The sequence below is a fragment of the Chrysochloris asiatica genome, unplaced genomic scaffold (genome assembly GCF_000296735.1).
Source record: "Chrysochloris asiatica unplaced genomic scaffold, ChrAsi1.0 scaffold00086, whole genome shotgun sequence".
NCBI classification, from domain to species: domain Eukaryota; kingdom Metazoa; phylum Chordata; class Mammalia; order Afrosoricida; family Chrysochloridae; genus Chrysochloris; species Chrysochloris asiatica.
Genome location: NW_006408604.1, coordinates 8,619,575 through 8,636,718, shown reverse-complemented (window position 1 = coordinate 8,636,718; position 17,144 = coordinate 8,619,575). Strand labels below are relative to the sequence as shown.

The following is a 17,144-nucleotide window of genomic DNA, read 5'->3' as shown; positions in this document are numbered from 1 at the left end:
TTGAAACACATCCTAATGTGAAATTGTTTACTCTTGATTACTAGTTCTCTTGTTCTTCCCCACCCCCAGTTCAACGTATTGAATAGACATCAGATTTATCTCTTTAATAACTTTGAGTTACTTAGGAGGGTGAGAAGAATATTAAGATCTTTGAGTTTTCAGGGTTCTTATTAATATCATATTTGTGTTTACATGGTTTGCTGTCTTAGTTTATAATATTGAAGTCATTTTATGTTTCCTGACAGGCAAATCATTTGTTTTCCAAGCCTAAGGGACATTCAACATCCCAAAGGAGCTATGGTGGTGCCGCGGGTTAGGTGTTGGGCTGCTAACTGTTAGGTTGGGGCTCTAAAGTCACCAGCCGCTCCACGGGAGAAAGATGAGGATGCCTGCTCCCATTAAGATTTACAGTCTTGGAAACTCTGCATAGGATTGCTATGAGTCAGGATTTTTCCCCTTCAAAGGATATCCAAAAAATAACATACAACATTTAAAAAAAAAAGCAAAAACCTTTTATAAAAATAAGATAATTCAAGGTGCATTTGATTACAATTTCACTTGGGGAGAAGGTGAACATAATGAAGGGTAAGGTACAGTTAATGACATCTCTGTGATTTTCCATTTGCAAAGCTTATGAATTAAATGACTTAGAATGGTCCATATTGCAATTGGATACTATTAAGGTAAGATAGAGTTACCCTTAGAAAGGCAATTCCATTTCACGGAAGTATGAAAGAGTAAGTGGCAAGAGAATACTATGTTGTTGTTGTGTGCCATCAAGTTGGTTCCAACTCATAGAGACCGTCTATGGTTTCCAAGAGTAGCTGGTGGTTTTGAACTACCAACCTTGTGATTACTGCCCTGTGCTTATCCTACAGCACCACACCAGGGTTCAGTAAACACCACAGAATGAACAAAATGAACTGGATTGGTAATGTGTTATAATAGGAACTTTCTTGTATTTGTATTTCTGTTTCATTGTTGTTACGTGCCATCGAGTTGCTTCCAACTCATGGCGACCCTGTATAAGGCTTCCAAGGAGCAGATGGTGAGCTTAAACTGCCAACCATGTAGTTCAGAAGACTCTGCAGCCAGCACATTACCATCTAAAGTTTACATGTATGAAGAATCTACATTTGAGTTCAGAATAATTTAGTACTTAACAGACACATCTTGAGTAGGCTTACTATCTGCCTAGCATTTTATGTTTTATACTTTTGGGAGAAAAGGAAGTGCTTTTACTATTTCTGAGATGTGGCCCATTCACTCTCTTTTAGTCACCAGCATCTTGATTAATTTAGTTCTTATGTACTGTAGCGTCCCTGAGGGAGAACGATGAGATTTTCTACTTCTATAAAGATTTACAGCCTCAGAAACCCTGTACAGGGTTAATGTGGGTTAATGCGCCAGACTGCATAGTTGGCGGTTCAAGCTCACCAGCTGCTCCTATGGGTCACTATGGGTCAGAAACGACAATAGCATTTAACAACAACATGAAAAAGAACTTTTATTTTTCAGGGTCAAGCTGACCTTGCTTGTTCTTTTTTTCCCCTTGGGCTCTAGGGGTGAGGGCCCCTCACTAAAATAGACTTACAGCAGCCCCGTCCCTCACACCTGTTCAGGTCTGTCTGAGCTCCAGTACTTTGACATAATTTAAGATAATTCCCAACCCAACAGTGACTAAAGAAATGCTAAGTAATTGAGAAGAAGAGAAGTGAGGTTTGAAGGTGAAGCTAATGTTTTGGAGAGAGAAGATTCGAAGCAACCTTATTTGAAGGAAGCAATCAATGAATTCATTCTATAAACAGTTAATCTAATAAGAGTAGTACTTTACTATGCTAGACTGAAGAACATAAAAGATAAAAAAGACATGGTCCCTGCTTTCATGGAATTTCTAATCTAGTTAGGGTGTTAAGAAAAGTCTAAAACTGCAATGTCAAGTTGAAAATGGTATGTCATGATAGAGGGAGTCCTTGAGCTAATTCAAAATTTGAAAAACCCACACTCGAATATATATTGACATTGGAGCCATATGAAGACACTTGACTATCCAAGGAAGGTTAACAATTTATACCCTTTTCAGTTGATATTAAATGTTTGACATTGAGAGGAGAGGTTAAACACCATGAGGAGAAATGTACTATTGTCCTAAACAATTTAGTTCTGATTTCCAAATTGCTTACTCAGAAAAACAAAAGCTCACCAATTAGAATCACATTCCTTAAAGATTATGGGCACCTTACCAACCATATGCATCTTTCTGAAGCATTCTTGGCCATATACTTTTCTCCATTTTCAGTGACGAGATGGCGGGTGACTTTGATAGATTGGGCACCATGACGTAGCTATCTAATTTTCGGACTTAATTCAGCTCTGATATCTGAGCCTTTTGTTTGATAAAACCAAAACCAAACCTGTTGCTGTCCAGTTGATTCTGCCTCATGGTGACCCCATGTGTTACAGAGTACAACTGAGTTTCATAGAGTTTTCTTCGCTGTAATCTTTATAGAAGCAAATCACAAGGCCTTTCTTCAAATCACCCAGTTAGCAGCCGAGTGCAAACTGTTCAAACCAGTTAGCAGTTGGTTAAAGCTGAGCACACTCAGAGATCTGTTTTCTATGATAAATTTAAATTTTTATATAATTTGAGTTATCACATAGTGGTATACTTTTGTATAGCAGAGTTTTTGCTGTCATTTGAATATTGTAGAACCCTGGTGTCACTGTAGGATAAACACTGGATTGCTAACCATAAGGGTGGCAGTTCAAACCCATCAACGGCTCCTCAGGAGAAAGATGAGGTAATCTGCTCTCATTTACTGTCTTGGAAAGCCTATGCAAGGTCACTGTGAGCCAGAACTGACAAGACAGCACACAACCACCACTACTATACATCAATAGCAATGAGGTTTTTGGTTTGTTTTTAGTGTTACATGAAGTAGATTGGTGAAGTAGATTTTAAGAATCCTGGACAGCTAGCCACAGGTTGGGGATTCAAACCTACCAGCTGCTCCTCAGAAGAAAGATGAAGGTGTTTGCTCCCATAAAGATTTAGTCTCAGAAATCCTGAGGAGCAGTTCTGCTCTGGGTGGTTATAAGGACCTCGTGAGTCAGACTAAACTCAAGCTGTGGTGGTGCTGCAGGGTAAGCAGTGGACTGCTAACAAAAGGACAGTGGTTTGAATCCACCAGCTGCTCTGCAGGACAAAGGTGATTTGGAAAAGATTTACAGCTTCCCAAATTGGTTTGGTTTGTTTTTGGATAGAGAAATGATAGCCAGCAGGTGGCGCTCCAGGTCTCTGGTAGTCTCTCCTTGTATCACCCAAGTGTTTAATGAAGTCGCATTATTTTTTGTTTGTTTAATGTTTTATTGTGAATTTTGTAATAGTTTACATGGGAGAACATTAGTTTTACATTCATTCTATCGTATATTGTCTCTCATTGCCATGGTTACAATCCCCTCCATGCAATCCTCCCCCTCCCCCCCATCCCCCCAGGTCTTCAGCACCCAGTCGCTCTTATTTTTTGTATTTTTTGTGTGTGCGTAGTCTGCACAGCGCTGTAGGATAAGCACTGGATCGCTAGGTCGGAGGTTGAAACTCACCAGCCACACTTCGGAAACCCTATACACGGTCGCTAGGAGTTGGAACCGAGTTGGAACTGGGAGTTTCGTGGTTCCGTATGATAATCACTGGATTGGGAACCACAAGGTAGAAAGTTCGAGCCCATCATCTGCTCTGCAGGAGAAAGATGAGCCTTTCTGCTTGGGCAAAACCCTATGCTGTGAATCAGAACCGACTCTATGGCGCTTAACAACAACACATGTTTGAGCGTGGAATGGGTAAAATGATATTTCAGGAGAGAACTCTGTTGTTAAAACAAAGTTTGGAAATCACATGTATTCTGACATAAAAATTAGAAGGAAATTTGGAACTGCTGATACCAGTGATAGGCATATTTCAGGAAATTAGAATCAAAACAAAGGCTCTGGTTTATTAAACCTAACCTCTGCAATCCAGTTGCACTGGAAAGTGAAAATTCAAGATTAAACAGAATGTAAGAAGAAATGTTAGAATAAATGGACAATTCTATTTTAAGGTCAAAGTGTTATTAAACATCCCCCCAAACAAATTCACTGACATCAAGTAAATTCCAACTACGGTGACTGTAGCAGACAGAACAGAATTGCCCCATAGACTAAATCTAGGATCTGAACTGCCTACCTTTCTGTTAGTAGCCCAACGCCTAACCCATTGCTCCACCAGGGCTCCTTTATTAGGCATACTATAAAATTACGAATCGGGCTGCAAACCTAAGGTCAGCAGTTCGAAACTACCAGCCGCCTCGTGGGAGAAAGATGAGGCTTTCTACTCCTGTTAAGAGTTACAGCATTGGAAACCCTGTACAGGGTCGCTATGGGTTGGAATCAACTCGACGGCACTTAACAGCAACAATAACAACAACATACACTATCAGTACAGACAGAACCACAAGGTCAGCCATTCAAGCTCACCAGCCGCTCCTCAGAAACCCAATACATGGTCACTATCGGTCAGAACCAATTCGACAGTACTTAACAGCAATACACTTTTTTAGTTCTTTTGAAAAATGAATATTATTTGATTATCACATGTTCAAATAAAAAATAATTAGGATATTTTTGTGAATAAAAGTAGTACATTAATGCACCAACTACATCCCTTCTTCAGATATTGTATTAAGTGCTGTTGGGTCGATTCCTACTACTAGTGACCCTGTATAGGAGCTCTGGTAGCATAGTGGTTACGAATTGGGCTGCTAACCTCAAGGTCGGCAGTTCGAAACTACCAGTAGTTCCGCGGGAGAAAGATGAGGCATTCTGCTCCCAGAAAGATTTACAGCCTCGGAAACCCTGTGCAGGGTCACTATAAGTCGGAACCGACTCCACGGTACTTAACAACAAGAAGTGACCCTGTATAGAATTCGGAGGAATAGCTGGTGGGTTTGAACTGCCACCCTTGTGGTTCTCAGTCTGGTGCTGATCCTACAGCCATACCAGGAATCCTTTTAGATATTTAGGTGAGAGGAATCTTTCTTACCCTGAAAAAGGAGAGTATTTCTAACAGCTATCATATGTCATTATCTGAAGGCTTGGCTTGTGGAAAAGGTGTTTGTTTCTATTGATTTCAAGATAACAAGTGGAGAAATGGGCTGTCAAAGTATAAGGAGTTCTGGTAGTGCAGTAGTTACGAGTCGGGCTGCTAACCTCCAGGACAGCAGTTCGAAACTACCAGCTGTTCCATGGGAGAAAGATGAGGCTCTCTGCTCCCTTAAAGATTTGCAGCCTCGGAAACCCTGTACAGGATCACTGAGGCGGGACCGACTCCACGGCACATAACCACCATCACCTGTCCAGTATGGTAGGAATTTAAAGGGGAAAATTTATACTGAGGTGATCACAGGACATTTCATAGAGAATGTGACTTCATAGAGAAGTTTGATTTGTGCTTTGATAGATGGTAGAATTATAATACAGCAAACTTAGAAACAAGACTTTAGGTAAAACTTTAAAAATAAAGGCAATATAAATAATTAAAATTTAATAGACAAAAAACACTCATAAATCCAGCATCTTAACAATTGTTTCTGCTTTTTATTATTGCTTCCCAATATTACTTTATATGCATGTGGATTTTTACAGTTATAATAATAGTATAAATAAAATTTCTATCTTACATTAATTCACTTAAACACTCCCTCATACTTACAGATTCTTTGTTGTTGTTAAGTGCCGTCGAGTCAGTTCCGACCCATAGTGACCCTGTACAGGGTTTCCGAGGGTGTAAATCTTTACGGGAGTAGAAAGCCTCTTCTTAAACTACTTGAGTGTTTTTTTTTATTAGTTATATGGAGCCATGGTAGCTTAGTGAGTTATGAGTTGGACTGCTAATCACAAGGTCAGCAGTTTGAATCTACCAGTTGATGTGAGGGAGAAAGATGAGGCTTTCTATTCCCATAAAGGCTTACAGACTTGGAAAACTGTAACAGGGTCACTATGAGTCAGAACTGACTCCATGGCACACAACCACCACTACCAAGATATTCAGAAAATATCTTTATGATAATTTAATACTTCCCCATTTTTATTTCATTATCACAAATAGAGTTATAATAAGAATTTTGCAGCAAATACTTTGCCCTCCCCCTTCTTTATCTGAATTATTTCCCCAGGATTATTTCCAGTGAAATTTAATTTTTCATTACTTATATTGTGAGTTGCAATCTGAAAGCTTTTATACTATCACCCAAGATAGATTTTTATAGCAGTACACTGAATCTATTTTGTGGGTCTGTTTTGGGGCTCTCTATTCTGTTCCACTAAGGAGCTCTGGTAGCGTAGTGGTTACGAATCGGGTTGCGAACCTTATGGTCAACAGTTCGAAACTACCAACTGTTGCATGGAAGATGAGGCTTTGTGCTCCTGTAAAGATTTACAGCCTTGGAAACCCTGTTCAGGGTCACTATGGGTTGGAACCGACTCGACGGCACATAACAACAACAACATTCTGTACCACTGATCTATTTGTAGATTCTTTCACCAACATCATACTGTCTTGGTTATGATAGCCTTATTTATATTAAGTCTTGACGTCGGTAGTGTCATCCTTCCCATTTTGTTCTTTAACACTGTGTCTATTTCAAAGTCAAAGATAGTCCTGTTTAAATATTGTTGATTTGGGAAGCATATGCTTACATTTCAAAAAAGGGAGTTCTTGCCTTTTTAGAGATACACACTGGAAAAGTTAATGGTACAGTCTGAGCTTTGCTCTATAAGGAGGAGTTGGTAGAGTTATAGAGACCTGTGTTGCTGATTTTGAAACTGGGTTATGGCTGCATGGAGTTTATTATGTTATCATTTGTGCATGTCCAGACTTTTCCATAATAAAATTTTTAAAAGAAAGAAAAAAAGTTGGTGGTTCTGTTTGCATCTCTGGTACTTAATCATGAGTCTTCTCAGATTTTTTTTGCTTCTCCTTGCTGTCATTTTTCCTCACTATCCGTATTGGGTCCTGCTATCAAGCAAGGGGCACTTTTTGGGAATGTGGAAGAAGAGTATAGGCAATGTCAGAAGACTTCCTAGAGAAGACAACAGTTGTTACTTCCTTCAGAGCCTTCTTTAATTCAACTAAAACCATGGCCTTTAATTTAAGAAAGAAAATAAAAATTAAGAGGATTTCTGACCAAAAGCAGAATATCAAAGTCATTCATCAATATGTATCAAATGCTCACTTGGGAAGCCTTGAGGCAGTTAGAGAAAAAGTACATAATATTCCTTGCTTTCCTTCAAGAAAGAAACAATCTATTGGTAGATGAACATCAAATAACCAGTGATAATGAAATGCAATATACCTTTTGAAGGATGGAAATATTATACATTAATTAAGGTTAGATCCCACATTAATTCTTTCAATTTGTGTATGTTAATGCTAAAGCATTAGTATGTTAATGCTAAAGACATAAAAGGAAGTGTTACTATCATTCCACATGCAGGAGTCGTGGTGTGGCGCTGTAGAATAAACACTGGACCACAACATTAGTTTGAACCTCAAGGTCAGTGGTTCAAAACTCATCAGCTGCTTCTCGGAAACCCTATGCAAGGTGTATATGAGTCAGAACCGACTCGACAACTCTTAATAAAACAACAACAACCCACATAGAACACAAAGTGTCCATTCATCTTTAATTCTTTCTAAAACTTATGTTTTATCTGTTCCTCTTCCCTTCTGACTTAATTCTATTCGAAATTTGTTCATTTGCATCCTTGCCTAGTGTCTTCAGAGAAAGGAATAACTACAAGCAACATCTCACATGGTCCTCCTATAACAAAACTGTTTTGTTACTTTATGCTGTTAATGTCTTATGACTAGGTTTCAAGACTTCTATGTTATTTCAAATAGGCTTCAATATTGAAAAACAGAGTGCTATATCAATACTTAGAGAAATATCCATACTGCTTACCTTGCTGTGTTTCTGGTTCAGTAGTCTCAGCAGTTGTTTTTGAGTACTGGTGAAGTGCATTTTCATCTAGTTTCATCTGGGTGCTCCTGATGGAATGTGATGACCTACAGACTTTGCTAGTCCTCTGGGTCCCTCTGCTTGTCTTGTTTATAGGCAATTTATGCGTTGCTTAGTCCTAAGAATTCTTCTGTTTCTTATATTAATTTAAGCTTAATTTAAGTGGTAAAGCTTATTTTCTACTCTGTAATGGACTTTTTAAACATTGAAATATGCTATACAATGAAGCTAATTCAATTCAGTAGAGAAGATGGGTCTTTGATTGCAGCTCTCAGACTTTAGGATTCCAGCTCATCTTCCATTCCAGATATTAAAGTTTCCTTTGGTTTCTGTTGCTTTGTACTGTCCCCTCCCTCTATCGCTGAGGCTTTGTTAAGTTCTCAAATAATAAATCCAGATATTTCCAGCCAAATGTGTATATATGTTTTTGTTGTTATTTCACTCTTTGTTCCTGCTCAGGGACTCTTTTATATGATCTCTTTTAATCTTGGTGAGTTGTCTTAATGATTTCAAAACATTAAAGACCCACTTGACTCGTTTCATTTAAAAGCCTAGACCAGAGTCTTCCTTTTTTCTTTCTCTGATTCCCATGGATTCTCCTGCAGTAAAGACACCTTACAAGCATGGGGATCACTCAGTCCCAGTATAATTTAATAGAAAGACCACAGACTCTAGAAACAGACAGTCTTGATTTTGTGTACACAAAGTACCACTTACCAGAAAGATGGTCGTGGTGGTTACGTGCTGTGGAGTCAGTTCTGACTCTTAGCGACCCTGTATAGGGTTTCCAAGATTGTAAATCTTTACAGGAACAGAAAGCCTCATCTTTCTCCTGTGGAACAGCTGGTAGTTTCAAAGTTAGCAGCCCAATTCGTAACCACTATGCTACCAGAGCTCCTTTACTAAAAAGGTAACCCTGGGCAAGTCACTTATCTCTTACTGATGCAATGTAAACAATAATTCATGATTTATGAATGTTCATCTGGATTACACAAGATCATGCATGTAAATCACTTGACGTGGTGCCTTGTATTTGACGAAAGCATATTAAATGGTTGTTGTTGTTGTTGTTAAGTGCCGTTGAGTCGGTTCCGACCCATAGCGACCCTGTACAGGGTTTCCGAGGGTGTAAATCTTTACAGGAGTAGAAAGCCTCATCTTTCTCCCGCGGAGCGGCTGGTAGTTTCGAACCTCTGACCTTAAGGTTCGCAGCCCGATTCGCAACCACTACTCTACCAGAGCTCCTTAAATGGTAGCTCTTCTGAATATATTAACAAGACAAACTCCTACAGGGCATAGAGAGGAGAGAGCAGAACCCAGCAGCCAGTCAGGAGACTTGCAAAATCTAAAGGTGCGGCCCTGTAATCTTAAAGAAGAATTAAGTGGGGTGTTTTTATTGTTGTTCCAAGGGGGTTATTTTGCCCTAGGACTTTAGTATGCATGAGTATGGGGACAGACAGAAACAGTACATGCAGTCAGTGTATCCAAACTGGGTGTGGTTGGGTAAGTAGAATTTCAACAGATGTATATCCTTAGAAACCCTATACAGGGTTGCTATGAGTGGGAACCGACTCAACGACACTTAACAACAACAACAACAATATAGGATAAGCACTGGACTGCAAACCACAAGTCAACAGTTCAAGTCCATCAGCCACTCTGTGGGAGAAAGATGAGGCTTTCTGCTGCCAGGAGACAATGCAAGGTGGCGAGAACACAGTGAGCAGAGAGGCTGAACAAAACAGTTGTAGAGCATTTTTAGGGAACATACTTAATCCAGTCTGTTGGTGGAACAGGGTACAAAGGAAAGGAGAACAATGAGCAGTTAGTTGGCTTTCATTGCCATGTTCAAAACCAGTTGCTCTTGAGCTGATTCTGACTCATGGTAACTATGTGTGTTACAATAGAGCTGTGGTGTATAGTGTTTTCAATGATTGATTTAAAAAACAAAATGTTTTTATTGTGAACTAGGTAAAGGTTTACAGAGCAAATCAGTTTCCATTCAACAATTGCACATTTTATTTCGTGTCATTGCTTGCCATCCCTACAAGGTAACATCATGTATTCTACATCCTCTCTGAGTTTCCTATTTCCATTCCTTCTTTCCTAATCCTTCTAAACTTTGTCCTTGGATAAATGTTGCCCTTTTGATCTCCAATGGTTGATTATACTAAGGTGTGCTTTCCTTACTAGTGTTATTGTTCCTCTTATAGACCTGTCTATTGTTTGGCTGAAAATTGAGTCACAGAAGTGAGTTCTGCTCCAGACCTGAGGGTGACTAAGAGCTATTGTCTTTGGGACTAATGACTGATTTTTTAAAAGGTCTGATCACCAGGTCTACTGAGGTGTACCCCTGGGTGGATGTGAATAGCTTAAGTTTCAGGTAGCAGTCAATCACACTAACAGTTTGCACAGTCCACGGACTCCTAAATGTCATGCTGGGGAATTATATTTTATTTTCTTGGCAATATTGAACCCCTGAAGGTTTTAATTATGGGATTTAAATATGAGGAGGTTTGGACTTCAGGAATGTCAATTGGGTTAGTGGGTATGGACAATAAAGCCTGGATCACCAGCCCCAATACTTACAGTATCTGGATAACTGACATAAATTGTTAAAACATTTGTTGTTGCAAGGTACCTTTGAGTTGGTTCTGACTCATAGCAACCAGATGCACAATAGAACGAAACACTACCTAGTCCTGCACCATCCTCAAAATTGTTGCTGCCACTGTGTCAATCCACCTGGTTAGGAGTCTTCCACTTTTTTGCTGACCCTCCACTTTTCCAAGCATGATATCCTTCTCAGGGTCTGGCCCCTCCTGATACTATGTCTGAAGTACAAGAGACAAAGTCTTGCCATCCTGGCTTCTAAGGAGCATTCTGGCTGTACTTTTTCTAAGACAGAATTGTTTGCTCTTTTGCCAGTCCATAGTACTTTCAATATTCTTTGCCAACATCATAATTCAAACACATCAACTTTTCTATGGTCTTCCTTAATCATTGTTCAACTTTCACATGCATTATAAGGCTGTTGAAAACATCATGATTTGGGACAGGCACACCTTATTCCTCAAACTGACATCTTTGCTTTTGTATACTTTAAAGAGTTTCTTTTGCAGATTTGCCTAATGCAATACATCGTATGCTCTCTTGACTACTGTTTCCATGAGCATTGATTGTGGATCTAAGCAAAATGAGGGCTTTGACATCTTCAGTCTTTTCTCCATTTAGTACGATGTCATTTATTGGTCTAGTTGTGAGGTGTAATCCATACTCAGGTACATATTTCAAGTCCTCCTTGCTCTCAGAAAGCAAAGTTCTGTCATCTGCATATCTTAGGTCGTTAATGAGATTTCCTCCAATCCTGATACCTTGTTCTACTTCATATAATCTAGCTTCTTAGATTCTTTGCTCAGCATTCAGATTGAATAAGTATGGTGAAGGGATACAACCCTGATGGACACCTCTATTGATTTTTAAGCCATTAATTATCACCTTGTTCTGTTCGAACAATAGCCTCTTAGTCTATATACAGGTTCCTCATGAGCACAGTGAAGTGTTCTGGAATATCCATTCTTCACAATGTTATGGATAGTTATGATCTACACAGTTGAATGTCTTTGCATAGTCAATAAAACACAAAGCGTAGTGGTTACGAATCGGGCTGCGAACCACAAGGTCAGCAATTCAAAGCTACCAGCTGTTCCGTGGGAGAAAGATGAAGCTTTCTACTCCCGTAAAGATTTACAGCCTCGGAAACCTTGTGCAGGGTCACTTTGGGTTGGAACCGACTTGACGGCACTTAACAACAACAACAAACATCTTAATGGTATTCTTTGCTTTCTGCCAAGATACATGTGAAGTCAGCAATGATATCCCTCATTCCACAAGTCCTCCTCTGAACCTGGCTTGATTTTCTGGCAGCTCCCTCTCGAGATTCAGCTGCAGCTGTTTTTTAATTTCCTTCAGCAGAGTTTTACTTGCATGTGATATTAATTATATTGTTCAATGATTACTACATTCTGTTGGGACACCTTTCTTTGGAATGGGCACAGATACAGAATTCTTCCAATTGGCTGACTGGTCTTCCAAATTTCTTGACATAGTTGAGTGAGCAACTACAGGGCTGCATTGGTTTGGAACATATCAATTTGTATTCCATCAATTTCTGAAGCCTTGGTTTTTGCCTATGCCTTCGGTTCTGCTTGGACTTCTTGAGTACCACTGGTTTTTGATCAATGAAATGATTGAACATCAACCAGTTCTTTTTGATACAGTGACTCTGTTCCTTCCATTTTCTTTTGATGCTTCAACCATCGTTCAATATTTTGCCTACAATAGTTCAACCCTAGGCTTGAATTTTTTCTTCAGTTCTTTCAGCTTGAGAAATGTTGACTGTGCTCTTCCCTTTTGGATTTCTAACTCCAAGTCTTTGCACATTTCATTATTATATTTGGCTTTGTCTTCTCTAGGTGACCTTTGAAAGTTTTTGTTCAGTTCTTTTACTTCATTACATCTTCCCATTGCTTTGGCTTCTTTATATTCAAGAATGAGTTTCAGAATCTCTCCTGACACTCTTGTCTTTCCTTTTCAACTGGTCATTTTAATGACCTTTTGCTTTCTTTATGTATGATGTTCTTGATGTCATCCCACACTGTTTGGGTCTTTGATTATTAGTGTCTAATGCTTCAAATCTGTTCTTGAGATGATCTCTAGATTGAGATGGGATGTTATCAGGAGGCACCTGTCCCCAGAAAGGAACATTAAAGTGGATGATCATGGAAAAAGTAAAGTGGAGGGAACAGTAAAATGGAGGGTCATCGAAAAAGAGGAAGACCCCTAGTGAGATGGATTGGCACAATAGCAACAGCAATGGGCTTAATTATAATAACAATTATGAGTATGGTGTGGAACTGGGCAGCATTTCGATCTGTTGTGCATTGGTCAAAACCAATTTGATGGCACCTAACAACAACAACAATATACTCAAGGTCATATTTTGGCTTTCCTAGACTTGTTTTACTTTACTTCAGCTTCAGCCTGAACTTGTATAAGAGCAATTGATGGTCTGTTTCAAAGTTTGTCCCTGGCCTTGTTTTGGCTGATGAAATTGAATTTCTCCATTGTCTGTTTTCACAGATGTAGTCAATTTGATTCCCGTGTGTTATATCTGGTGAAGTCCATGTATACAGTCACCTTTTATGTTGTTGAAAGAAATGTATTTGCAATGAATAGTCCTGCAAAATTCTATTATTCATTCTCCAGCATCGTTCCTATCACCAAAGGTATATTTTACAACTATGTATCCTTCCTCTTTGTTTCTTCCTTTCATAGTCCAACTATCAGTAATTATTTGTTTTTCAAAATTGCCTGTTTGATCAACTTCAGGCTGAAGAAGTTGGTTGTTGTTGTCAAGTCTGTTCCAACTCACAGTGATCCTATATAGTGTTTTCAAGGAGCAGCTGGTGGGTTTGAATTGCCTATCTTTCAGTGAACAGTCCAGTGTTTTATATTGTAGTGCCATATCAGGAATTCTTCAATTACATCATCACTGGTTGTTGCATACATTGAATAATAGTGTATTCCTTGTATATGGATATTATCCTTTCATAGACAGCATTGTGTGTCAAGATAGATCTTGAAATGTTCTTTTAGACAGTGGACTCGACACCATTTAATTCAAAATGGCCTATCCCAATCCATTTCAGCTCACTAATGCCTAGGATATTGATCTCTATGCCCTCCACTTCATTTTTGACAACCTCCAATTTTCCTAGATAGTCATACTTTATACATTTCATATTTGATTATTAATGCATGTTTATAGCCGTTTCTTCTCATTTTTAGTTGTGCTCTACCAGGAAATGAAAGTCTTGAAAGCTTAACTTCATCCACATCACTAAGGTCAACTCTACTTTGAGGACACGACTCTTCTCCAGTCATATTTTAAATGCCTTCCAACCTGAGGAGCTCATCATCTGGCATTATATCTGACAATGTTCCACTGCTATTCATAGGGTTTCCAGTGACTAGTCATTCAGAAGTGTTTATCTCTCCTTTTTCCTAGTTTGTCTTAGTCGAGAAGATCCACTGAAACCCGTCCATCATGGGTGACCCTGCTGGTGGCATAGCTTCTAGCATCACAACAAAACACAAGCCACCACAGTACAACAAGCTGACTGATGAGTGGTGGAATGAAAACATTTAGTGTAAAACAGTAGCATACAGAGGGTGAATGTCCAGTCTAGAGGAGGGGGCAGCCCCAGCTTTAGGTATTTTTTCCAACTGGGTGCAGAGGCTTAGTGTTATCAGCTAATCTTATTATTTTTTTCCAGTAATAAATAGAAATCCTAATTTCTAATTTGTAACTTTAAAAATTGGCAATAGATAGAAATTTTGAACATATATTGTAGTGGGCCAAAAGAAGATACACCTTGTGGATTGCCAGTTTTTGTGATTCCTGGACCAAAGGTGTGGAGATCAGTGTGAAAGTATTAAAATTGTCTAGGTTAGAGGTACTGTCTATTTATACAAAAGTAGTATTTATGGGAATGCAAGAGAAGGGATGTTAAGTGCCATCGAGTCGATTTTGACCCATAGCAACCCTGTATAGGGTTTCCGAGGAGCAGCTGGTGAGCTTAAAACACCGACCTTGCAGTTCAAACAGCTTTGCAGTAAGGCGCCTTAACCCACAGTGCCACACCAGGACTCCAAGGAAGAGATAGGTGGAAATCAAATCAAAGAATCAACATATCTTGGTGCCTGAAGAGATGAGTGTTCTTCAGTTTGCAATACATTGTGTGAATAGTACGGGTAGTTTTCACATGGGAAGGCCAATTGTCTCTGGAGTTCAGGAGAGATGTGCAGCCTACACATGGAGATATAGGAGCCATCTGTGTTCAGGAAGCATTTGTAGTGATGGGGACAGATAAAATTTCCAAAAGAGAAAGTGTAGAATGCCATGAGGGCCAAGGGCACAGCCTGGGAATGCTTAGGAGAGCAGAGAGTTGTGTGGTGGTGTGAAGACGAGAAGCCTGAGATGAATGAAAATAAACCCTAAGAGAGATTATAGGAGGATCAGAATTGTACAAGAGCATGGAGGCCTCAGGAAGATGCATTTTTCAAGCAGAAAGACTTATTCAACAATTTAAAGCAATACAGAGAACTCAAGATGATTAGGAGCTGGAAATAGGTGAATAGATTTGGTAATTGAAAATTATTGGTGCTCTGTTGTTGTTGTTGTTAAGTGCCATCAAGTCGATTCTGACCCATAGTGACCCTGTATAGGGTTTCTGAGGAACAGCTGGTGAGTTTGAACTGCAAACCAGGAAGTTCAAACGGCTTTGTAGTCTGGCACATTAACCCACAATGCCACACCAGGACTCCATTGGCACTATGGTGTTAAGTGCCATCAAGTTGATTTCGACCCATAGCGACCCTGTATAGGGTTTCCAAGGAGCAGCTGGTGAGCTTGAACTGCCGACCTTGCAGTTCAAACAGCTTTGCAGTCTGGCGCATTAACCCACAGCTATAGTATGTTGGAAAAAGTAAGACCCAGAATGAAGTATGGCAAGTCTGCGTACACAAGACCTGCAAGAAGGATGAGATGAGAGGCCTGTAGGGTGTCCTTGTGGTTTTAAGCAGCAGTTATCATCTTGATTTAAACTCGTAATGTATATTTGAGCTCCTTGAAGCTTTCTAAACCTGCTTCTTCTCTCTGGTTTTTCTTCTATTATTTTCTATTTTTAGTTGTCTTTGTCAAAATCTTCTCTGTATTATATTCCAGTGTCCCGAGCCAAGTAACAGACAACATAATAAAAGAAGTGAAGAATGAAAAAAAAAAGGAATAAAATGGGAAGAAACCCTACTCACAGTCTTTTCTATTTATTCAAGCTTGTGTCCTTTTTTTGTCCTTAACAGAAGGAACCCACATGTTTAGAATATACTTTCAGTTATGACAAATCAATTATTGACAAATCTGCTTTTAGTTTTCATTCAGATTACTGCTTTGTTTTACAGTGCAGCAATTTCTTTATTGGAGGAATGTCTTCAAAGCCAGAGGAGAATGAAGAAAGACTGGCTCAAGCTGCCAAAACATTCTTCTTTCACATTCAAGATCTTGCTTCCGTCACTAATGTACTTGTTGACTTGTTTAACCGCAATATGAATACCCAGATCCTCTTGACGGCCGTGAAGGAGGATAGTAATGTTAAGGATTTCTTTGAGCAAATGCTCAAAATTGTTACAGAGATGCAATCGGTGGTAGATGGAATGAACAAGAATATGCAAAATGAGCCTTTATATTCAAAGATTGCTAAGGTTATGTCCTCTGTGATTGAACAGGGTACCAATGTAAAGGAATTACATCAGTCAGCCAAAAAAGTGTTCAAAAATGCCCATGTACCACTCATTGTCTCTATCCTGAGTCGTGGAAATGTCCTTGGGATTTTGGTATCATCTATTACACTTTTGATGAAATCTCCCATCATGAACCTTCGATTGAGTGACTTCTATAGGAAAGACACCAAAGAACAGTCAGATGCTACTACATCTGGGAAAAACATGAAAGAGCAAACAGATGCCACCACATCTGGCAAAAATACAAGTTCAGGTCCTCTTGAAACCAGCACACCAGATACCTTGAAAAAGTTGCAGGAGGCACTAAAAGATGAGAATACCAAGAACCCCACCAAGTCAGCTGCAGATAAGTTGGAGCAAATTATCAAGACTATGGGACCAGCCTTAGAGATCCTTCAAAAAGCCACAAAGACTATGGAGACCAATATTTCCCTGTTTAAGAAAGTTAATGACAAATAGGGTCACAACAGCAATATCTCACTTAAGTCCAAAAATCAGTTCAAATTTTATGATTTTTCAAAATAATTTCTAAGATGGGCCCAGAAGCAGTCACCTGGCAAATCATTTACTTTTAATTATACTTTATGAAAATAAAATAATCAAAGGAAGTCTGTCTGAAGTGAGTTACTAAAGAGACTATATTGCTCAAAAGATCAAGGTAATGATACATTTGAGAATCTTTCTAAATATTAAAAATCATCTTAGAGTATAATTAGAATAACTTTTAAC

The 17,144-nt window shown here is 39.1% G+C and overlaps 1 protein-coding gene across 1 annotated transcript; it reads left to right on the top strand.

The window, feature by feature from the left end:
* Positions 1-16,100: 16,100 nt before the first annotated feature.
* Positions 16,101-16,874, top strand: LOC102834574 (chromosome unknown open reading frame, human C12orf60). The gene has a single exon (XM_006866033.1). The coding sequence runs from the start codon at positions 16,101-16,103 to the stop codon at positions 16,872-16,874; it is 774 nt and encodes a 257-aa protein (XP_006866095.1).
* The last annotated feature ends 270 nt before the right edge of the window (positions 16,875-17,144 follow it).